Here is a 23,864-nt window from a genome sequence, read left to right as displayed (position 1 = left end):
AGCTTTCCTGGGCTTGTCTTCTATCTCCTGAGTGTGTCTGTCTTCTATTTTCAAGTCATTAGTAGCAGTGATTATTGACTAAATTGATTTTGTTGGTGGTGGTTGGTTTTGGTTTTGGTTCCTTGAGACAGGCCTTTTCTGTGTATCCCTGGCTTTTGTGGAACTCACACTATAGACCAGGCTGGCCTCAAACTCAGAGCTCTACCTGCCTCTGTCTCCCAAGTGCTGCTATTAAAGTCATGGGGTTTGTTTGTTGTTGGCTCTTTGCTGTGTAGCCTTGGCTGTCCTGGACTTGATTTGTAGACCAGCCTGGCCTTGAACTCACAGATCTTCTGCCTCTGCCTCCCAGAGTGCTGGAGTGGGTGCCACCAGGTATGGCAGTCATGCTGTTTTTAAGACTGGAGTCTTACTTTCAAGTCCAAGTTGGCCTGGGACACAGTGCTCAGCTGCCCTCATAAGTGCTGGGGGAGGCACGTGCCTATCCAAAAAGATGGATTTTTATCAGTTCAAAATTTGGAAACTAGTACTTAGTGTCTTGCCTCAGAGGATTAATTTAATCACAGAATAGTGTGAAAACAGCTTGATGATATGTAAATGAATTTGGCCAGATTTCAGTAAAACTTGATTGATCACAATGATAGCAGGCCCATGGCGCCAGTGTGCCTACTGAGCATGTGCTGTTACGCTGTAGTAGTACCACACCACAAACCAGTTTATAACCCAGAGTAAACTATCAGTTCACGTCTCAATAGAGGAGAAGAGAATTTGAGTTGTGGTTTTGAATCCTGAACATGACAAGTGGCTTTTGTGCTCCAAGAGAACGTCTTCTGGGTTGGAACTGCCTAGCTCCAGGTGAGAAGTCGCTGAGGAACTCAGTGGGCAGTTGGAAGGACTAAACAGCCTCTCTTCTTACACAGTTCAGCACAGCTGGGAGAAAATGATAGAATCTGTGCAGAATTACATCGGCTCGCTGAACTGGGGCTACCGGGTAGCTCTTCGGGAGAAGAAGGTTGTCTATGAGAATGCTTACGGCACATTCGTTGGTCCTCATAGGATTAAGGTAATGATAAAGCTACAGTCCTCCCCTGTGCTTTTGAAACAGCTTTCATTGGTGTGTTCTAAAAAGTCAAGTAAGGTGTGAAAGTTAAGGCTACTGTGACTTGATTGTCCAGTGGTTGCTTAGCACTTGATTGTCAGTGCTTCATGGGGCCTTCTGTGGGCTTGGTGGACCACAGTCCCAGGCCAGATCACCTGCATTTGAGGCTTGCTTCTATCTGTTGCTAGCATTCTTTATTCATCTGCTCAGCCTTGAGTGTCTCTTCTGTTGTGAGAACTGAAGGAGACTGGGTAGCCGCCCTGTGCTGACTGTCAGGCTCTGAGGCACAGTCCTGTGTGATGGAGACTGTGTGGCCGCCCTGTGCTGACTGTCAGGCTCTGAGGCACAGTCCTGTGTGATGGAGACTGTGTGGCCGCCCTGTGCTGACTGTCAGGCTCTAAGGCACAGTCCTGTGTGGCGCTGACTTTGTTTCCTTTGCAGGCAACAAATAACAAGGGTAAAGAGAAAATTTACTCAGCAGAGCGGTTTCTCATCGCCACCGGTGAACGGCCTCGCTACCTGGGCATCCCTGGAGACAAAGAGTACTGCATCAGCAGGTGGGAGAGACTGGTGGCACACGCTGACCTTCTGCTTGTTCTTTGTGCCCACTTAGTTCACCTCTCAGGTGGAGGAAAGAATTCTTTGCCGTGCTTTTTCTTGGGTATTGGAGAAAGAGTAACGGACTGATGACATTTTAAAAGTTGATGACCAATAAAAGCATTGGTCGTCCTGCCATGGAGATTAACCCATCCCACTGACATAATGTAGATAGTCACATTTCTCTTTGCAGTTGAAATTAATTTATGTATTTAAAAACTAGGTGGGTATTCAGGCACATTTGTAAAGTGTGGTCAAGTATCTGTGAGTTTACTTTTTGTAAAGCACGAATCATGTTCTATGTTAACACCAGGGAGTGGAAACGGAAAGGATTAGCTTGAATGGCTATCCACAGAGGCCTTGCCCCGGTGCCCGTCTCCTCCAGTGCTTTCAGTACCCTGTGTAAGAGCCCTCCAAAACGAGTGTCAATTTTTTTTCCCCATCAAGGGATAACACTACCAAAACTGTTTTAAATTATAAAGTCATTAAGACACATTGCCAGCCTCTGCCTTTTTGGGTGCTTTTTGGCTTGGGGCTTTCTGGTTGAGTTAACGGCCTATGCACTGGCTTCCTTCTTTCCGAAGCGCCACTTCCGCCTGGTGGAGGGGCAGTTCTGATGCTTCTGCCCGCGCTGCCTGTGGTGTACAGACTCAGGGCTGCTCCTAGTTCATTACAGGCAACACCCTTCTATGGAAGAGAGGGTAGAGACATGGCTCTGGGCTTCTCTTAAGAGACTCTGCTCATTTTTGAGAGTTGAATTTTTTTATGCCCTAATCTTCTGTTAAAAACCTGTTAACCCAATCACACTTGGTAGAGTATTCTCAGGAATTTTGATGTTTGGACACACAGACATTCACACCCTAGCAAGCTCCTGCCTGTTTTTTATTTTCTTAGAAGTAGGTTTTGCTCTGCTGCTCAGTCTGATCTTGAATCCCTGGGCTCAGGTAGCCTCCCTGCCTCAGCACCCTGAAGAGCTGAGACTACGGGCATGTGCCACTGTGCCCGATAACTCATCATTGTGGTAGTGAGGGGCTGGAGATGGCTTATGGCAGGGCTCATGCAAGCTTCAAACTCAGTACGGTGCTGTCAGCAACCTTGAGGCCGTAATCCTCCTGCTTCTACCTCCCAGGACATATTTTTTTTTTTTTCTGTTTTTGTTTGTTTTTGAGAGAGAGTCTTTCTCTAGACACTTCGCTGGCCTCAGACTGAGACCCTCATGCCTCTCCCTCCCAAGGGCTGGGATTGAAGGCAAACTACTCTATCTGGCCACTTCTATGATCTCTTATCTGTTACTGTATTTCCAACTTATAAAATTGGTGTTGAGTTAAAATTTTGTAATTTTAGATTAGATTTTCAAAGTGTTTCTCCCCCCCTCCCCCTGCCCTTGCTACTGGGTATCCAGGTAGAAAGCAAAACAGATTTTCCACCCAGGAATGAAACTGAGTGGTACGTCAGTGGGGGTTTGGGTTTGCAAATGGCTAATGTTTCCAAATGGCACGAGACGGGTATGGTCTGCTACCAGAAGTCACGTGGTTGGCTGTGTTTAGCCACCAGTATGTTTGAAAACCCGCTGGGTATTTCCAACAAATAATAGTATCTAAGACCTTGTAGAGTTTTCTCACATTATATGCGGACTGTGTTACCCAAAGTTGATAACATTAAAGTTCTCGTTTCTTAGGACAGTGGAAATTACTTGCATCATGATTCATATGTGACCATTTTCCTCTTTTTCCTTTGTCCCTTAACTTTTTCAGTGATGATCTTTTCTCCTTGCCTTACTGCCCGGGTAAGACCCTGGTGGTTGGAGCATCCTATGTTGCTTTGGAATGTGCAGGATTTCTTGCGGGGATCGGCTTAGACGTCACAGTAATGGTTCGGTCCATTCTCCTTAGAGGATTTGACCAGGACATGGCCAACAAAATTGGTGAACACATGGAAGAACATGGTATCAAGTTTATAAAGCAATTCGTTCCAGTTAAAGTAAGTGGGTTTTCTGTGAGGTTGTTGGCTTTATGACAGGCAAAAAGACAAGATGGGTGGTAGGTGCAGGTATTTGAGGACTGTACACAGTCAGGAGCGCTGTCCTATCACAAGCGTGGGCTTGGACGGCTGTCTCAGATCCATCCCTCTTCCCTTCTTCTCCACTTACTGCATTCTTCCCCCCCCCCCCGCCCGTCTGTCTTGCTAAGTACTGTTACCCTCTTGAACTGTGCACGCACACACACACACACACACACACACACACACACACACACACCTAAACACTAGACTAAAGTGGCCCTTCTCCCCTCTCTGCCTTCTGCAATAAAGTGTTTTCCGAGGGTGCATTGTCATCACAGGTACTATGTTATATGGTTCTGTTTTCTTGGAAATAATTGTTTGTGGGCTGGCTCCCTCACTTTTGCTTTAAAGGATCTAAAATACACCAAGTTATGTTATGACTTTGTTACCATTGCCGTGGAAGAGTGATGTAGTGGGGCTGGGGCAGCTCAGTGGTAGAGTGCATTCCTAATGGGCAAAAAAGGCTCTAGGTTCCCTCTACACTAGGACCCGGCACGCGCATACACACACGCACACACAAAGATCAAGTCCATCCATTAGCATCTTAGACCAGCAGTGAGCGGGAAAGTGGCTTGGTTTTGGTAAAGTTTAGAAATGCTAGGCTGGCTGTTTTTTCTCTCAGTGAATTAAAGTTAGTGTGACTGAATCTCTTAGTGCTGACAAGATACAAAGTTTGGGACCAGTCTCATTTGTCAAATGCTCTGCCAGTTTGTGGCCAGGGGGAATTACCCTCTCCAAGCTTTAGTTTCTTTCGTAAATTGAGAATAAGGGCAGCAGCTCCATATTTCCTGTGAGGTGATGTGTGTGTAAGGAGCTAGAACACTGATACAGCGTGAGTCTAACGTGCTTGCCTGACCCTGCTGTGAGAGCTGAGCTTTGGATTTCCTGGAAGTTAGAATACTTCATTCTTACAGGTCAGTGGTTCTCAACCTGTGGGTCATGACCCCTTTTGGGATCCAATGACCGTTTTCACAGGGGTCGCCTAAAACTGTAGGGAAACACAGATGATGGTTCATAACAGTAGCAAAATTACAGTTGTGAATTAGGAATGAAAATGAATTTGTGGCTGGGAGTCACCGCACCTAAGCAGCTGTATTAAAGGGTTGCAGCGTTAGGAAGGTTGAGCACACTGGCTCAGGAACAGATGTTTTTGCTTCAGGAGACAGCTGCGGGCAGTACCTGCTTTTCTCAAGTATCGCATCTTCCCGAATAACATCAGCATTCAAGAAGCTGTAGCCCTTTAGGGAGCTGGTGCACCATCAGGTCTTGTGTGATGCCCTTAGTCTGTCCACAGGCTGTCAGGAGCGGTGTGTGCACAGCAGGTTGGGGTGTTCATTCTGCAGGAGGCTGCTCTCCCCATTCCTGTATCCGTAGCAAGCGTTGAACTTCTATTTAAACACATCTTTTCCACTGATTTTTCTTTTAGGGCTTTTTAACTCTGACTTCTGCTTTTTCACATATTTCACTGTTCTTTGTCAGTGAAAGCTGAACATTTGTAAGTGCTAAGGGATGCTCTGAAATTTTGTTGCTCCCAGATCATGATTAACTTTGGAGACAGCACTGAGTGATGGGATCCGTCTTAGGGAATGTGCTATGCTTTCTCCACTTTCTTCTTTTCCACTTTTTTCCTCCATAGTTCTCTGTTTTAAGAATTATTTGAGAGCTGGGCATGGTGATACACTGCTATAATCCCAGCACTAAGGGAGGCAGAGGCAGGCAGGTTTCTGAGTTTGAGGCCAGCCTGTTCTACAAAGCAAGTCCAGGACAGCCAGGAAACACAGAGAAACCCTGTCTTGAGGGAGGGTAGAGAAGACTTTGAGGAAAAGCCTCTAGCAAACTGTTAGTAAGGCAGAGGAAAGCTGCTCATGGAGGTGCTGCTGCACTGGGGAGGTGGTGTCAGGCCCTCTTACGGCTGAGTTTGGTTCCACTGTGGACGAAGCAGATAGAGAGGGAAGAAACCATTCTCCCCGTTGCCTGTGTCTATTTCATAGCAACGCTTGATTATTTTTATAGGTTGAGCAAATTGAAGCAGGGACACCAGGCCGATTCAAGGTAACCGCTCAGTCCACGAACAGTGAGGAGACCTTTGAAGGCGAATTTAACACGGTAAGGAATGGGCCCAGGTCAAGCACAGTCCTTACCGAGTGGCTGTTACATACTTAAATGACTTTCCTCTTGCTAAAATGCCCCTTTCTTTGCTTCTTCTAAGACAGCTCAGTTTCTCTGATACCAGGATTTATTTTGGCACAAGGATGGCTTCGACCACCCTACCCTCTGTCAAGTGGCCATAAATAGGCAAACGTTGCTCATGAGCTAGACTTTCTCTGTTCATGGTCTTCTCTTTTTGCCTCTTCAGGCTGTCACTTAGGAAATGATTTAGCCATGGACTGTGCTCTTCTTTTTAAGTTTGTGTAACTTAATTAAGGCAGCAACTTTCTCTCTTTTAAGAAATGCCAAGAGATGTTTGCTGTGTCTGTTCAAAAGACTTTAAAAAAATAAAGAAGGTTTTAATTAATTTTGTTAATGAACTGTGCTTTCCAGATCTGGGGTTAAGTGGTTCTCACAGTGGTTTGTAATAGTTCATTATTTTTCCAGGTGTTGCTGGCAGTTGGAAGAGATTCTTGTACGAGAACTATCGGCTTAGAGACTGTGGGCGTGAAGATAAATGAAAAGTAAGGAGGCCGACGTGGTGCGGTGACTTGCTGCTCTCCGCCTTTGCCTCTTGACGTTAGTCCACCCAGGAGTGAGCACTGCCTGGAAAGCTCTTCTTTCAGCACTGCCGGGGGTGGGGTGGGGGGGCTGTTCTCACTTAGGATTTTCACCCCTAACCACTTTGCTACAGGGTTTTTTTTTTTTTTTTTTAATACTTGGTTTTTAAAGTCGTGGCAAGGAGTTTTGTAAGCTCCTCGAGTCCTGTGCACTGTTACGGTTTCAGTAACTAGAGCATTGTTCTGGAGAGGAAGAGGATACAGTTTTACTTGACTTACAGTGGCAATTGATGGTTGGTTGCAGGACTGGAAAGATACCTGTCACGGATGAGGAGCAGACCAACGTGCCTTACATCTACGCCATTGGCGACATCCTGGAGGGGAAGCTGGAGCTGACGCCCGTTGCCATCCAGGCCGGGAGGTTGCTGGCCCAGAGGCTCTACGGAGGCTCTACTGTCAAGGTGAGCGTTGGGCCGGCACCCACCAAGAGGCTGTTTCTGTCATCATGTGGCCTTCTTAATTATTTTTTCTCTGTTTGACACAGTGTGACTATGAAAGCGTCCCAACAACTGTATTTACTCCTTTGGAGTATGGCTGTTGCGGCCTCTCTGAAGAAAAAGCTGTAGAGAAATTTGGGGAAGAAAATATTGAAGTGAGTTCTTTTCCTTTTTTTTTTTTTTTTTGCAAAGATTCAAGGTAGTTTCAAATGTACAGAAAAGTGCAATTACAAATAGAGTAGTGAGCATGTTTATGAAATATTTTAAAAGTTAGTTTATTATTTAAAGGTTTATTTGTTTTTATTTCACGTATATGGATGTTTTGCCTCTGTCTCTGTACTACGTATGTACCTTGGAGGACAGAAGGCATCAGATCTCTTGGAATGAGAGTGACAGATAGTTGTGAGCTGCTAGGTGCGTGCAAGGATGGCTTCATCCATCCTCTCTGTAACTTCATATGCTGTATGTCAAGTGGCCACTAGAAGGCAAAAGTTGTAGATGAGCCAAAGAGATGCTGGGAGGTGAACCCAGGTGTTCTAGTCTGTGAATGATTCTGACCCATTGGCCATTTCTGTAAGTGCATTTGAGGAGAGATTGTCAACCTAGAAGCACTTAAAGCGCGTCGTGCGAGTGTGAGAACCTGCGTTCAGATCCCCAGCACTCTATAAAATGCTGGGTTTGGGTGTGCCCTGCTCTAAACCCAGCATTGGGCCAGGTGTGTGGGTGGGGGTGCAAGCAGTATTGACAGGATGAATGCTGCTAGCCTCACCAAACAATGGCATGTTCCAGGTTCAAGAGAATAAGGCGGCGAGTCATAATAGTGGCCTGTATTAGATAGATAGACAGACAGACAGATAGATAGATAATACGTTGTATATAATAGTGGCCTTCTTCGGTATCTTTATGGGCACACACACAGACCTGCAAAAATGTTACCTCCCCAATTTTTTTAAGTATTTATATCTTAAGGTTTTTAGTAAGTAATTCACATTCGTATAGGTAGTCTGATTTTCTTACTTTGATTTGCTATATTCCTTACAAAAGTGATATGTTTGCACTGTAAAAATTCTGAACAACTTAATTAAGGAACTAGGCAACAACTGCTCACAGATTTTGTCTGTAATGTAGCAGTTGGGAATGATAATCCTTTCGCTGTGTCATTTTGTGGCGTGTGAGCTTTTGCATTTCACGTCACTGATCTAGTGCCCTAACTTATCCTGAGGCTGGTGGGGAGAGGAGGGAACAGTACTGTTTGTCATCCATGAGACACCTCAAAAAGAGTCCGCCCTCTGGCTCCCCTGCACCTCCTTCTTCCTGTGCTGTCCCAGGAAGAGGCTACTGCACACAGGAACACGAGAACAAGCAGCTAGAGAGTTGCTAGAGTTGCCCTGCCATTTCTTGGGCTTTCATTTACAGCTGTCATTCTCTGCACCGGTGGTTCTCAACCTTCCTACTGCTGTGGCCTTTTACCACAATTCCTCATGTCGTGACCCTCAACCATACAGTTATTTCATTGCTACTTCATAATTGTAATTTTGCTGTTATGAATTGCAAATATATGATCTGCAGGATATCTGTATGTGACCTCCAAAGGGGTGATGGTGCATAGGCTAAGAACCGCTGCTTTAAGCTAACAAGGTGGTCAATTCTTTGTATATGTTTCTCTCGTTCTTTTTTTTTTCTGGTTTCTTTCTTTCCTTCCTTTCTAGCTTCTTTTATTTCTTTCTTATTTTTTATTTTTGAGACATCAATACAGTGCAGACCAGTCTGGGCTCAAACTTAGATCCACCTCCCCTTACTTCCTTAGTGCTGGAATTAAAGGCGTGTACCACATGCCTGGCTGGTATTCTTGGTGTAAGACAGTGATCATGTGGCTTCTTTCTTCGTCTTCTCGGTCCCTTTGATATCTTAAGGTTTACCAGTGTTGAAATAGGTGAGATTAGTCAGAGGGGCTTTGGCATCTACAGGTTACTTACCTTTTGAGCAAGTCAGGTTTATTTTGTGAACTTTATTAACAGTGTGTGTTGTTACATACCTCTGCATCTGCTGCTCGACAGCTTCCTGTTTCAGGTAACGAGTCAGAACTGTGCCTGTGTCTCCCCAGGTTTATCACAGCTTCTTTTGGCCGTTGGAATGGACAGTTCCGTCCCGAGACAACAACCGATGTTATGCAAAAATAATCTGTAATCTCAGAGACAATGTAAGTGCAGTGACAAGCCTTGAGGGGATGTTGAGCTTTTGAGACCATGTTGAGCTCAGCTGTGACCATGCTGTGTGTGTGCCATTCCTTTAGAGTTTCACCTCTTGGTGTCCCCAGCCCCCCTAAGGAAAGGGGCTTCGCTCTCCTACTGCTGTCCACTCATCTTTCCTGGTACAGGGCCCCACTACAGGCAGTCAGAACACAGGGACGTTTGGAGCTCTTTTGTGTTGATGAGTGAGGAGCAGTGCAGTCCTCTGCTGCCTACAAACAAAAACACAAAGACACTCAGGTGTGCTGCCGCTTTGGTCATCGGCAGCTGTCTCTGTGGAGAAGGCTGTGGTGGGAAGAGGCCTGACTTCACTGGGCTCCGTGTGGAGATGGAAATACACTGAATAGCAGTGACCAAGCCCGGGGGCAGAGTCTCCGCCTACCAGTGATTCCAGGCCCACAGTGTGGGCAGTTGAATACAGAGTAGTCTTCAAACTCTCTGTGTCCACACAGTAAGCAGCATTTTATGTTACATCCCAGAACACATGTGTGTATACAGACATACACCTTCTTAAATATCATATCAGAAACTCAATTTATTTTCAATGTAGCCTGTGCTTGGCTTTAAAATGTCTTCAGGAAAAATAGGAATAAGGCCAAACTTTCATGTTAAACACCCAAAGAACTTACTTAGATTATTAAAATAATCTTAGTGTTTGTCTGTAATGAAGACACATTATTTCGTTTAAAAACTTTTTTAGATGAGACAGTTGCAGACTTTTTTTTTCTTTTTTGTTTTTAGTACCAAAGTTTCAGGACATTGCCTTGGATGCCAAAGCCATCACTGAGGCAGGCAGTCAGTACATGAAAGTACTAGGCTAACCCTCATGAACTATGCAGACGTCATTTTCTCTGTCCTTGGACATACATTTGGTCAAGGCATGGTGCATATGAGTGTCATCTGACAGTGACAGTGTCTTTGTGTTAAACAGCGCTTAGTGTCGCACACGTGCTGAACAGTGGCGTGCACACGCCTTCTCATCCCGGGTTAGGGTTTAGACGTTCTCCAGAATAACTCATCCCACACTGGTATTTGAGTTTCCACTTTCCTTCTGTGTGCCTGTGGAGGGGTCTGGGCAATATCTGAGTCGCTCTTTCTGTGCCCAGAATGTCAGCTAAATGGTCTTGAAAGTTGAGTGACTTTCTAAGTCTCAGCCCCCACAGATGGTCTGTCAGGCGCCAGGACCAGCAGAGAACCTGAGCACACTGCCGTCTGCTCTCGAGGAGCTGCAGGCGCTGCACTTCTCCAGCTTTTCCTCTCTTTAGTATATTCCCCCTGCTTGATGGTCCCTTGTTTCCTGTACCTGCCCGTGTTGGGATCATCACCTTCCACAGCACACAGTTAGGCTTTAACAGCGTAAGGCAGCCATTTCTGTGAGGGGTTTCTTTGAATATTCCACAGAAGGGCCCGGGCTGTGAGAGAAGAGAGAGACCAGCTGATCCAGATCACTGTTCTGCATCCTAGGAGCGTGTCGTGGGCTTTCATGTACTGGGTCCAAACGCGGGAGAAGTGACGCAGGGCTTCGCAGCTGCGCTCAAGTGTGGACTGACCAAAGAGCAGCTGGACAGCACAATCGGAATCCACCCCGTCTGTGCCGAGGTGAGTCACGGCGCTCCCAGTGCCTTGAAAATGCCCACATTTGCCACTCGGCGGCAGGCCCGCACTCACTGGCTTTCTTGCTGCTGTGTTTGGCCTGACCTGTAGCGGAGATTGATGGCATCAGATGAGACTTGACTGTCCCCTTTTTTGTGTTTACTGCTGCTGGTGAAAGCTGGAGGCTTTTGTCCTGCAGATAGGTAGACAATGGCTGAGAGCGACTTAAACTGGCCTTAAGCCTTTTATTTATCACTTGTCATGGTAGCATATGCCTGTAATTCCAGTATTTGGGACTCAAAGGCAGTTAGATGTGAGTTGGAGGCTAGTCTGGTCTATACAGAAAGCTCCAGGCCAGCCAGGGCTACACGGTGAGACCTTGTTTCAAGGGAGGAAATGAAACGAAAAACCCCACAGCTTTTATTACTGTGTGTCCTAAAGTATTTCCATGGTGATTATTTACCTTCTGTGATAGTTGTCTGGGGAAAGCCTCAAGGCTGATGATGCTTCTGCCTCTTGAGCCTGTGGACATCCGAGAATAATACTGGCTAGTGATGCTTTTAAAACACTTGGGTAAATAAATGCTGGTGAAACTGGAAACTGCCTGGTATGGGGCTCCGGGTGTCACTGTTGGCTCACTGTCACTGATTATCCAGGCCTGAATACTGTACTGCATAGGGATCAAGGTGATTTAATCAAGGTGCTTTAGGTGTGGGTTAGTAATGGCAGCTTTTATCTGTGTGCCATAGCCATACATTGTTCTCTGTGTTCACATGTAGGAGGTATGTGTGTATGCATTCTTGCTAGATTATCTATGATCTGCAGCTCATAACTGGTTGGTTTCTGTTTCCAGTTGTGTTTGTACAACTGAACTCTTTGTTGAACATACTCAGCTTTAAAAGACATGGAAAGGGAGGGGCTGAGGAGCTATCGAAAACAACTTTTCGTGTAAAGTTGTTTACACGAAAGAGGACCTGAGGCACACTGGTGTGGCACGCCTCTGTAACCCAGAAGGGAGTGTGGCCAGGGCCAGGTCAAAGGGTCAGGGAATGGATGCAGGTTCAGCAGAGGCTGTCTAGAATACAAGGTGGAAATCAGTCCAAGAAGGTAGCTGACCTGTCAGACTCCAGCTTCCACACAAGCATGCTTACACATGGGTGTGCACAGACCCATGCATATGATACACATAAAGTCTTGGCGTGTAACTTGGTAGAGCTTGCTCAGCGTGCCGTGGGTTCAGTCCCAGCACTCCACAGCCTGGGCATGGGGGCGCGCACCTGTGATCCCAGCACTTACGTGGAGACAGTAGGATCAGAAGTTGAAAGTCATCGTCAGCTACATAATGGATTTGTACACAGCAAAGGCTGGAGACTGTTTAGAACAAACAAGCACAGACAGGGAAGCACGCTGCACCTCTGTGTGCTTTGCCTCCTGTCACTAGGAATGGTACCCTCCCCCAGGTGGATGCCGACTGGCTTGATTGGAAACAGAATCCTAACCTGTTTCTCCATACAAGCACGGCAGAGGTATTGGAGCACAAGTCATAGAAGCTGCGCTTGCTTGTTTAATGTGTGTGTCCTGCCTGCATGTACACCTGCATGCCAGCAGAGGGCACCAGATCGCATTACAGATGGTTGTGAGCCACAGTGTGGTTGCTGGGAATTGAACTCAGGACCTCTGGAAGAGCAGACAGTGCTCTTAACCTCTGAGCCATCTCTCCACCGGAAGCTGCTGGTTTTGTCATTTAAAAAACAAAAACAAAAAAACCGTAATCTTCAGGCAATTATAAAGATGAGAGTCTATTCATACTACTGTGTTTTCAAAATATATTTTCTCTGTGTAACCTAGAACTTGCTTTGTAGACAAGGCTGGCCTCAAACTCAGACATTCACCTGCCTCTACTTCCTATGTGTTGGGATTAAAGGCATGTTTCACCATACCCTGCTTAGATTAATACCATTTGGCAATATCTTTCATTCAGTGCGGTGACACAGGCTGCCTGCATGGGGAAGGTACCAGCGAATTTTTTGCTTCTTTTTTTAAGAGTGTATCAATGAACCACAAACAGGCTTATGTGATAAAACAGAAATTAGGCTGGCGAGATGGCTCAGCAGTTAGGAGCTTACACCCCTTCTGCAGAGGGCCTGAGTTCAGCCTCTAGCACCCATGTCAGGATGTTCTACAACCATGAGTAACTCCAGCTTCAGGGGGCTTTGGTGCCCACACACACTTGGCATTTGCTTGCATATACATGTAAATAATCTTTTAGGTAGTATACATAAATAGTAAAAATATTTTAGAAATACATCCTCTCACCATTCTGGCCATGCTTTGCCCACCGCCAGCATTTCCACCTTCACCAGCCTAGAAGTGTCCCCAGGCTGCTTCTGCCACACTGGGAAGTGAAATGATGAGAGTGTGGCTGCCGTGCAGTGACGTGGCTGCTGAGGTAGAGACGAGGGGAGGTGATGGTGGTGTCTGCCGGGCGAGGTGGTGTCGGGCAGACACGGAGACACTGAAGACAGATTTGAAGAAGTGTTGGTAGGACCTCCGACTGACTGGGCACACGAGGGCCTACTGTGTGCCAGGCACCGTGTTCTCCCTGAGTTGGCTTCTCTGTCCCTTTCCTAAGGAAGCTGAGGGCTGGATCTCCTGGTGACAGACAAGGACATTGAGGACAGATTGCAAGGATGTGGCCCACGGTTGCCCAGCCCGAGTTGTGCTCTCACACAGCAACTGCTGCCCAGTGAGGGCTGCTACATCTTAGCCTTCAGCTTGGCCGGCAGCAAGGCTAGCTAAACTGGGAGCGGTGTCTGGTGTGTGACTGACAGGCCTCTCACAGAGCATGCAGGATGCAAGCATTTGAGACGGTGCAGCGGTGGCCGCTCTTCCCCAGGCCCTTCACACAGAAGGTGCGGCTTGGCTGATGGCCTCCTGGGTGTTTGCAGCCATGGAAGCTGCACGCGGGTTTTGTGCAACTGCCTCTGGCGGTTTTGTTGTCGTTTTGTTTTTCATCCTTGCCTGTGAACTCTGCTTGGTTAAAATTTTGGAAAATCAAAGGCTTTTCTGACTACAGAAGTCTCTTATGGGGAAAGGGCTTGATACAGAAACATGAAATTTGCCTCTAGGTGTCTGGACACTGGCTGTCGGGCGTGCTACCTGGGTGGTCCTCGGCACGGTTGCTGCTGCCTGTGAGAGAAGGGCTGAATAGAGAGGAAGACTTGAGAGTCCTGAGCTATCTGACAGTTTTATCTATAGATAAAAAATAGATAGAAAATTGGAGGCTAACTTACATGCCTTTCAAGTTTTCATTTTCCTAATATGCTTTACTGCATTTCACAAATGCCAGTCCATTGATGAAGTCAGAACCTGGTCTGAGCTGTCGTGAAGTCCTCACAAATGGCCGTGGCACCAGTGGCCATGGCATCCAGGTTGCCTTGAAGTGCAGCACTTTTCCTGCTGCCTCTAAAGAAAACCAGGAAACGGTGTTGCCCATCATTCACCTCAAAGGAGTAACTACCACGGACATGGGCACCTTTTTCAGCCGAGCGGTCGTCTTCAGGCAGTCTGTAGGCGACTGTGCTCTTGTTCTGACTGGAGGTCTTGGGGGTCCAGTGGTGCCTGAGTGATATACCCAGGGTGGTTTCAGCTGGTCCACTTACTTCACTTGCTGTTGTCTGGGCTAGAGCACCCAAGATCCCTTGAGAACGTCTTAAAGCAAGGCTGGCTGCAGCAGCACACGCTCCGTCCTGGTAGAAGGAAATGGGGGATTCCAAGCTGAGCCTGGCTTGAACTACACAGTGAGACCTTCTCTCCAAAAATAAACAAGAAAGCCTGTCTTAAAGCCCATCAGAGTTGTTTTGTTCTTTAGTGTCCAGTATACCCTGATTCTAAACAGGGTAGGAACCTCTTGGGGCACAGCTGAGCTTAGGCAAGACTGGAAAGTTCCGGGCAAAAGCTTTCTGCAGCAGGTGACCTCTGTCTGTGTCCCTGTCCTGTCTCCGTGTGCTGCCCTCCACAGTGTTTTCTTGCAGACAGTTAAAGATTGTAAACCAAGTGTGTGTGAGTGAAATCTCTGTAAAATATAGCCTTCCATCCTTTCGCTGGTCTGGTGTCAGTGATGGCCCTACTTTCTCTTTTTAATAGCATGCCATCAGTACAAGAAAATAGGTAACAGCTCCACTTTGGGGCGGGGTGGTTTTTGTTTGTTTGGTTTGTTTTTTCAAAACAGGGGTTCTCTGTGTAGCTCTGGCTGTCTTAGACTCACATTGTAGACCAGGCTGTACTCAGACTCACGATCCACCTGCCTCTACCACCCCGAGTACTAGGATTACAGGCGTGTACCACAGGGTCTAGCTAATGCTCCCACTTTTTGATGGGTTAGCTTTTATCCAGACCTCAATCTTTCTAAACCAAAACGAAACATAAATTTGCTCATTTCTTTTCTCCCATCATTAAGACCGAGAAGAGCTCATCTGATAATCTCGTAAATTGTACACAGTACCATTACTCTATTTTCATTATTACACATTGTCACCTATCTTCTTCCATAACGCTTTTTTTTTTTTTAACGAATTGTGTTTCTTCTCAGAAACAGTTTGGCTGGTGCACAGTGTCAGTGCTGACTGTGAGGGTGCTAATGAGCTTTGTGGAATTTGGTGTGAATGCACATTTTACGTAGTTACAAAAGGGATGACTACTTTGGGGATTCTAAATCCTTGCTAACAAAGATGAGTTCCCTGTTGTAGTTCCTTGGTTTTGAATGTGGATTTGTCATAGTTTAAGGCTCGGGCCTTTGGTACTTAGGTCTGGAGTCTGCGGTGCTGCTGGTGTGCTGTGGTTTATAGGCAGCTGGGTCTCTACTCGAGGCTAAGCCAGGGCAAAGGCTTTTCTCAGGGTTGAAAATCCCCTTTCTTGAAGGAACGTATTCGTTCCAGTTGCTCTGGTCCATGTACCTCAAGATGACCTTAGTCTCTTGCACTTATCTCCTTCTACTAAACAATGGCACATCAGTGACTACTGGTACTCCAGATGCCAAGACAGGAGAATTGCTGTGAGCGTGAAGTCAGTGTGGGCTACAGAATGAGGTCCTGTCTCAAATAAATAAGCCAGTGTTTTAAGAAACCATTAGAAGGTTTTAGAACCAATGAAGGTATTATTTGGTCGAAAAGGTTTGTTCCAGAGTGTCAATGAAGGTCCATGCAGCCTATGTCTGCTTCTTCTGGGCACTCTCCCAGTTCCCCGTGGCCTTTCGTTAAGGAAGCTCTGCCTGGTCGGACAGGTTTAAAGCTCCCCAGGCCTGTGCTGACATTTGAAATACTGAGGGGATGTAAACTGTTGTTAGAACTATAACCTCTGTGACCAAAGTCGTTAAGGGATGGCCTGGTGATTGAACCCTAGGAACTTTACCGTAAAAGAGTGTGTAGTGAGACAAAGAGCCGGAGGGAGGAACTGCAGCCAGCACCCTGTGCTTGTAGGAAAGTGTCGCTGGAGTGTGGCTCAGGGGGTGGCATCTGTTGCCGACAGCTGACAGAATCAGCAGTGCGCACCTGCCATAACAGCCAAGGAGGACCCAATAGAGCTGTCCAGCCATTGTCGTTCGTACATCAAGGCAGGACAGCCTGCAAGGTGACTGGTCCAAAGGGTCTCACTGCATCTGAGTTATTACCAAGTAGCCTCAGAACAAGGACGTGGGAGTGCTGTTGAGGAAACAAGGGAAAGAGCCGGTGAGATCGACAAGAAATGCTGCCTGCAGAGTGGAGTTGTGAGTCCCTTAGGAGCTCGTTAGCTCTCCAGTGTGTAAGAACGAGGTGGCGAGTGCCTCCTGACCACCAGGTGAGTGCACACATGACACAGCTGACTTCAACACTCGCCTGCGCCATTGTAGTGGTGCGATGCGGTCTGTGGACGTGCCTGCTCTGGAGTTGGGAAAGTCACGCCTTCTTCCTCCTCCCGCAGATATTCACAACGTTGTCGGTGACCAAGCGCTCCGGGGGGAGTGTCCTCCAGTCTGGCTGCTGAGGTTAGGCCCCGGTGTGGATGCTGTCGCCTACACTACAGACCATTGCCTTGCTTCCTTGCCTGCGTCCAGGTGAAGTTCAGGACGGCTCTTGGCACCGATTTAAGTGCTGTCCTAATCCTAAGGCCACCAGGATCTTGTGGGTAGGAGGTGGCAGGTAGAAGGCTGCAGCATCACACTGGGGTCACCGTGACGGACTCAGACTGACATTCGGCAGTGCATCACAGGGATGCGTTCATGACGTCACCAGCCTCAAGCCGAAGTGGTGGGCGGTGACGGAGCAGCTGTCGAATCTGTTCAGCCCAACCTTTCCTTGTAGATTGTCTTAGTATCGTTTTCAAGCTGTCTGATGACGGTTCTATTTTTCACCATGGGGTTAATGATACTAGAGATAGGGAATGTTAGCAATCAGTTTTTTGTCTGAAAGCATGCCGTGGCTCGACCATCCACACAGTCTGTGACTTGGCTTATGAGAGCCACACAAGTTTGCCCCGAGAAAGACGGATTACCCTATGACTAAAATACACTGTTTGTTTTACTACCTGTGTAGTATTGTCTCCTTTAATAAGTCTTAGGTCCAAAAGAAAACCGTGGTCCGCTTTTGCAAGTTCCCACCGTGCGCATCTGAAGCCACTTTAGGAAGGGCGGTGACTTGGCTAGCTGCCTGGCTCCATCGCATGGCCCTTGGGTGGTGGAGAGGGCTGCTGCTGCCCACAGGCTGCCAACAGTAAATGCCTTTCCTGAAGGTTGATTTCTGTTGGGTTGACTGAGCTGAGATTGTTCGCAATGGAAAATGCTTGATTTGCCTTGAACTTGTTTCTGTGAGGTGGATTTAGTTTTAAGCTTCACAGGCAAGTATCTCCACACACAGCCACATAAATCTTCTGAGGTAACTACTTGTGAAAGGAAGCTGTTCATGATCTAAGTTATTATTATTATTATTGTTGTTATTGAACACAGGTGGATATGAAGGATTTTCACTGAAAAAACAAAAACAAAACACAAAATAGTTTTTCCTTTTTCTGTTCAATGAACGAGGCGGAACCCGGCAGGGTGGCCGGTGCTCTGCCGGTGCTGTGGCTCGGGCTTTCACGGTGTGGGTTTGCCCTGGGGTGTGTGACCTGAACACGCCGGCCGAGGGCGCTGCAGACCGCGTTTCCTGCCACACACAGCCGTGGGGCCGCCCCGTGCCCTCCCCCGTCTCCACCTGCCCTACGGAGTGGCGATCACTGTGCACTCCTGGACCACCTCAGGGACTGTGTCTGCCTCCTGCCTTGCCCCTCGACGCTCCCTCGCAGCCTCATCCTGTCAGCGTGAAGACACTGGGAAGAGGAGAAAGGACAAGGGACCCGAGGGAGCTGACTGTTGGGTCTTACATGTTTTAAATTTTTTCTCCCAGACTTGCCGGTCTCTGAGATTGGAACAGCAGACAGTGTAGGGTAACTGTGCCTAATCATGTTGTGATTCTCTTAGTGGAATGAAACGTTCTGCCCTGCGAGAAGGAATATACTTCGTTGTTTATATTTTGTAATCACACAATGTACTGTAACTTCAATTCCATGTATTTTTGTTACAAATTTTCTAAAGAAAAAATGTGAAACAGTAAAAGGTGTTAGTTAATGCACGAGCATGTCTTCTCTTACTGAGTGATGGTTGGGGATTCGTTGACACCACAGGGGGCTGAGTAGGCCCTGGCCTTTGCATTGAAGGCTAAAACTGGCCTGTGAGGCGTCAGACAGGATCAGCTGGGGCCTCCTGACAGGGCGGCGGCTCTTCTGTGCTCCCTGGCCTGCCGTTGCCTTCATCTGGGATCCAGTCACAGTCGGGCTGTCCCAGCCCCGAGTGCCTGCTGGTGCCTGCTCGGTGGCTGTGAGGGTAGGCATGCCCACCTAGCTAAACGCCTGGCAGCCCCGAGTGCAGCCTGGTTTCACTGAGTATGTAGCACAGCTGATGTAGAAGATCCTTTGCTCGTGTGCACCCCATCGTCTCTGCATCCGTTCTTGAGCAGAAGCTTCCGCTTGTGCGCATCCTTAGCACGTGTATTCCCATTTGCTTTTCACCCTGAGCAACTGCAGGCTGCCATAGCTCCACGAATGCCCCGGAAGCAAGGCCAGGCACAGGGCCTGACACACCCTGGCTGCCTTCATGCTCACAGAGCCCGCCTGGACAGGAGAGTGACAGCTAGCTTGATCCTCAGCACCCCGACAGGAGGTGAGTCACAAATTTCAGGATTTTAGTCAGTTTGTGATACACCAAGTTACAGAATCAGACCTGGGCTGCACACCAATCCTTGGACATAGCATTTCACAGCCTCGTTCAGTGCTACCTGGACTCTGAGATGCTGTAACAGTTCCTACTGCTGCCATCTCTAACATACCATACTGTGTTGCCTAAACTGCCTTTTCCCAAGCACTTGAGGTCTCCAGTGTGTAATGTAGGTCCAACTCTGCCAACTGCACTTGCCATCTCCTCTTTGTTCCAAATACACTGTTGGGTTCCCTCAAAGGTCACTTGCTCTGTGTTGCTCCAGCCTCAACTGTCTCCTCCCAGAGTTCCCTGTAGTGTTCAAGGGACTGAGTGGAGCTGGTAGATCAACTTCCCAGTGTTTCAAGTCTCGTGTGCTCAGCTTCAGCCAAAGGCCTGGCACTTTGGAGGTTGGTGCGTTTGGCCTGGCAGGTGGGTACCACTTGGATCAGGACCCATGGGAGATGGCTACAGAGGAGATTGGGCCAAGAAACGTTGTACTTTGGGAAGTAGAAAGGTCATGAGTACGGTGCTCAGCACTACCACAGAGGAAAGTGTGAACCTGTGTGTGAGATGTACTATTCCTACCTGCAGTTGAAAGTCCTTGGCTGGGTCAGAGCTGCCCAGATAGTTGGCAAAATGTGGGTGCTTGTGTGTCTCCCAAGAAGACGCCTGGGGACCCTTTTTGTTAATGAAGGATGGAGGCTCCAGACCAGCAAACTCAAGAGATGGTTCCAGTCAGGCAAGCAGGAAGTGTAGCCCGCGTCTGAGGTGCAAGGGAGTGGGGAGTTCTGTGAAGGAGCTGAAGTAGCCTGGGAGGGCGGAAGTCCCCATCTGAGGCGCCGAGACCCAGGGAGGTCCTGCCTTGGGTGTCTTGGTGTGGGTTTCGTTGCTGTGAAGAGACAGCATGACCAAGGCAGTTCTTATAAGGAAAATACTTAACTGGCTCTGGCTTACAGTGTCAGAGGTGTGGTCTGTACGGCAGGGTACGTGGCGGCATGCAGGCGGTGCTGGAGAAGGAGCTGAGAGTTCTGCATCCTGAGCCACAGGTAGCAGGAGACTGTGCCACTGGGTGTAGCTTGAGCACAGGAGACCTCAAAGCCCAGCTCCACAGTGATAGCGCTTCCTCGGAGAGGGCCACATCTCCCATTAGTGCCTCTCCTGCTGCGTCAAGCATTCAGACACATGAGTGTGTTGGGGGCTGTACCCTTCAAACCAGCATACTCTAACTGCTGATTGGTGTGTGTTGTCAGCTGACACAAGCTGGAGGCAAATGATTGGAGTGGATGGCCCCGCCCACTGGGTGGTCCTTGAAGCCAGCTGAACCTGGCAGTGAGCAAGTTAATAAGCAGCACCCCCTGAATCTGAACAGTGGTTCTGAATCTTCCTAATGCTGGGACCCTCTAATACAGTTCCTCATGTGGTGACCTCCCTCCCAACCATAAAATTTTGTTGCTACTTCATAATGTAATTTTACTACTGTTATGAATTGGGTTTTGGTTTTGTGTTTTTGTTTCGTTTGTTTTTGTTTTTTGTTTTTCCAGACAGTTTCTCTGTGTAGCCTTGGCTGTCCTGGGCTCGCTTTGTAGACAAGGCTGGCCTTGAACTTAGAGAGCTCTGCCTGCCTCTGCCTCCCGAGTGCTGGGACTACAGGTGTGCCACCACACCTGGCTGCTGCTATGAATTGCGGTGAAAATGACTGATAGTCGTTGCCGCCACTGGTTGAGGGCCACTGCTCTGTGTCTCTGCTTCGGTCCTGTCTCCTGGGCCCTGTCCTGACTTTCCTCAGTGAGGGACTGTTGGTTTTAGTACTTAATCACAGCGACAAAAAGCAAACAAGGACAGTAAGCTGACAGGCTTTTGGCTTGGGCGAGTTGAATTTCCACCTCACTCCTGACGTAGGCAGCCTAGGTTTGAACCCCAGCTCTGTCTGCTGGTGGGCTGCCGTGGCTGGCGTCTAAGCCTAACAATGTCCTGTGCCTCAGGTCCCCGTCTGTACAGTGTGAGCTAGTATTTTGCAAGCTAGCAGGCAGATCCGCCTGTTGAGCAGCGAGCTGGAAGCTGAAAGACAGGAGCACTGTCCGACTTCTCAGTCTTAACCTCTCTGCGGCCAGCGTCCTTCAGAGGTGCCTGGACTTGCCCACGCCCCCACCAGCCAGCTCTCACAGGGGTTCCAGGCTCAGGTAGGAATTCTACACTCTCTTTGGGCTGAAATAAGCACACTGTCATGGCATAGATTGTAATGCTCCTTTCTCTTGTTGCTATGGCAACTGCCCCTTCTCAATTTTCTTGCACCTCTTGCAGATTTATATTGCTTATATAAATCCTTCTAACAGCCCTTCATATTCTTTATTCTGATCAGATTGTGGACCAACCCAATATGTGCTACTGTGTGGCCACGCCTTTAATGCTCAGGTCTGTCGGTGAGGGTGGGGAAGCTGGCGTTGGGAGGGTGGGGAGCTGGCGTTGGTGAGGGTGGGGAGCTGGCGTTGGTGAGGGTGGGGAAGCTGGCGTTGGTGAGGGTGGGGAGCTGGCGTTGGGAGGGTCACTGCACAGCAAGGTGAATGTCATCCCGAGCCTTGTTAGCGTTGCTGAGGTAGGGGCAGCTGGCTCATCTCAACCACTAAGTACCATGAACAAAAGCGCAACATTTACCACAACCTTTTATCCTCTGAGCCATCTCTCCAGCCATTTACCACAGCCTCAAAAACAAAAAAACAAACAAAAAACCTTTGAAAATGCTTCAGAAGGTAAAAGCACAGACCGATAGAATTACAATGTCAGCCTGTTGAGCCCGTGGATGCGGTTCCGCACACCTGGAGATGCGCTCCTTGTTCAGGGGGTGGGGGGGCTGTTTGCAGCGCTGGAAGGGGGCATCCAGAATGGAGAGTGAAGACCTGGTAGGCCGTGGAGTCTCAGTCACGTGCTTGTGGCACTGGTGACTACTGAGCCCCGGATGCCCTGCCCCCTGGTGTCTGCCCTGGGAACAACACTGGACTGAGCAAGGACACAGCCACTAATCCGTTTGTCCACCATTGGATGACGTGTTAGTGAAGACTGAAACCTCAGCCTGCCGGCCCCAGCCACCTCTCACAGGTTCCACTAAGGGAGTGGCAAGGTGGCTTAACTGAGAAATGTACCCACCACCAAGCCTGCTGACCCCAGGAGGGAAGGGGAGAACTCCCTCAGGTCGTCCTCTGACCTTCACACACTTACCCTCCTCCCCCTGCACGCACTAAGTAAGACAATTGTACTTTGTCACTCCCCCTCAACATAGAGATGTACACACATATTTATATAGTGATATATGTGTGTGTGTACACACAAGTGGTTGCATGAGTTTGAGTGTGTGTGTGTGTTGTGTGTATATGCACAAGTGGCTGTTTGTGAATGAGTTTTGGTCCACACATGCTATGGTGCTTGTGTCCCATGTTGCACGTGTGAAGGCCAGGGGACAGCCTTGGGTGTTGGTCCTCACCTTCTGCCTTGTTTGGCGGCAGGGTCTCCTATGATCTGCCACCGGGAACACCAAGTTAACTGGCCCTTGAGCTTCCTGGTACTCTCCTGCCTCAGCGTCACACCTTGTCAGAGGAGCTTTTAAGTGGGTTCTGGGGACCTGTGTCTTCCTGCTTCCTGAGTCATTTCCCCAGCCTGGGGACTGAGTCTGTGAGCTTCACTGGGGACCCTCCAGCCGCGACAGCGCCTTTGGAGATGGCCTCTCTGAGGTCGCCTTTCTGAGCTACACAGATGCATGGTAGCATGCTACACCTGACTCCAGCTTAGCTCTCTTGAAGGGGATGCTACAGGACTTTCTGAACAGCTGGCCAGTGTTTACTGTTCCCAGAATCTGTTGGGTGAGTCATGAAAGGCCCCATTACATAGGGGTCTCCTGGAACTTTCCGTCTCTCCACCTCTCTGTGGAAAGCAATTCTGACTAGCAGTTATTTTTGGCAAACACCAGCTGCCCTCAGAAAGGGCCCTCAGTGCAGAGGGCCCCTGGCAAGCCAGTTGCTGGGGTCTGTGGGTGAGGCTGTAAAGTGCAGACCCCAGGCCGCTCCGGGGAGTTCTGTTTCCTGCTCTGCTCCTTCCCCCTTCCTCCCAGCCTTGCTAACAGCCGGGTGTTGTATGCTTTCCCAGGTCTGTGGGGACCACGGGGTTGCCTCTCTAGCACACTGCCCTGGCAGACCTGACCTGCTGCCCCTTCCCCCACACCCAGCCTCTGCCTATTCCCACACTGCCTCTGTCCTGGAGGAGACGTTGGCTCTCTGTGGAGCTGTGGGTATTTGGCTAGGACTTGGTGGGTTGCCCCTGAGTTTGAGTAGGCCTTCATTTGCCATGCGAAAATAGATCTCTTGGGAGGTCCAAGCAGGACTGATTGGACGCTTGCCCCACCCACGTAGGCTTCGAAGAAGCAGGGTGCCCAGGCCACCATGCCAGGTGAGCCACTTCAGGCCACTGAGAAAAACTCCAAAGTAGCTTTTGTTGGCTAACCTTCCATCCAAATCCCTGGGTCTCTGTGGTGGTCCTGTGGCTCCAGGAGAGTCTGGGCATTGGTTCTCCATGTTCCTTTGGTTACCCTGGCACGGCAGGCAGAGCTGTAGTATTGTCCTCTTCAACACCAGGCCCACCATCCTTCAGGCTTTGTCCTTTGTCATCTCTGCAACTAAATCTCACAAGAACAAGCCACTGGCTGGGGTGGCCCAGTCTGTCAAGACAAAGGTCAAGTCAAGACTGAGATACAGAATCTAGTTTTCTTCATAACCAGGAGACTTTGTCCCTCTCCTGTACCAACCTTCTCTG

The 23,864-nt window shown here is 48.5% G+C and overlaps 1 protein-coding gene across 4 annotated transcripts in view; it reads left to right on the top strand.

Annotated features, from left to right (window-relative positions):
• The window catches only part of Txnrd1 (thioredoxin reductase 1), a 78,309-nt gene extending 59,865 nt beyond the window's left edge, over positions 1-18,444 (top strand). For all 4 annotated transcript variants that reach the window (XM_021640936.2, XM_060377839.1, XM_021640937.2 and 1 more), the window contains 10 exons: positions 918-1,060; positions 1,538-1,653; positions 3,448-3,673; positions 5,768-5,860; positions 6,350-6,426; positions 6,767-6,923; positions 7,007-7,114; positions 9,064-9,159; positions 10,673-10,807; positions 16,760-18,444. In XM_021640936.2, the coding sequence (XP_021496611.1) occupies positions 918-1,060; positions 1,538-1,653; positions 3,448-3,673; positions 5,768-5,860; positions 6,350-6,426; positions 6,767-6,923; positions 7,007-7,114; positions 9,064-9,159; positions 10,673-10,807; positions 16,760-16,822 (1,214 nt within the window). In that variant the 3' untranslated portion in view covers positions 16,823-18,444. The remainder of the gene's footprint in view (positions 1-917; positions 1,061-1,537; positions 1,654-3,447; positions 3,674-5,767; positions 5,861-6,349; positions 6,427-6,766; positions 6,924-7,006; positions 7,115-9,063; positions 9,160-10,672; positions 10,808-16,759) is intronic.
• The last annotated feature ends 5,420 nt before the right edge of the window (positions 18,445-23,864 follow it).

The sequence above is a fragment of the Meriones unguiculatus genome, chromosome 2, assembly GCF_030254825.1.
Source record: "Meriones unguiculatus strain TT.TT164.6M chromosome 2, Bangor_MerUng_6.1, whole genome shotgun sequence".
Classification (NCBI taxonomy): domain Eukaryota; kingdom Metazoa; phylum Chordata; class Mammalia; order Rodentia; family Muridae; genus Meriones; species Meriones unguiculatus.
Note: the sequence above shows the minus strand (reverse complement) of the source record. Positions and strands in the feature narration are given on the sequence as shown.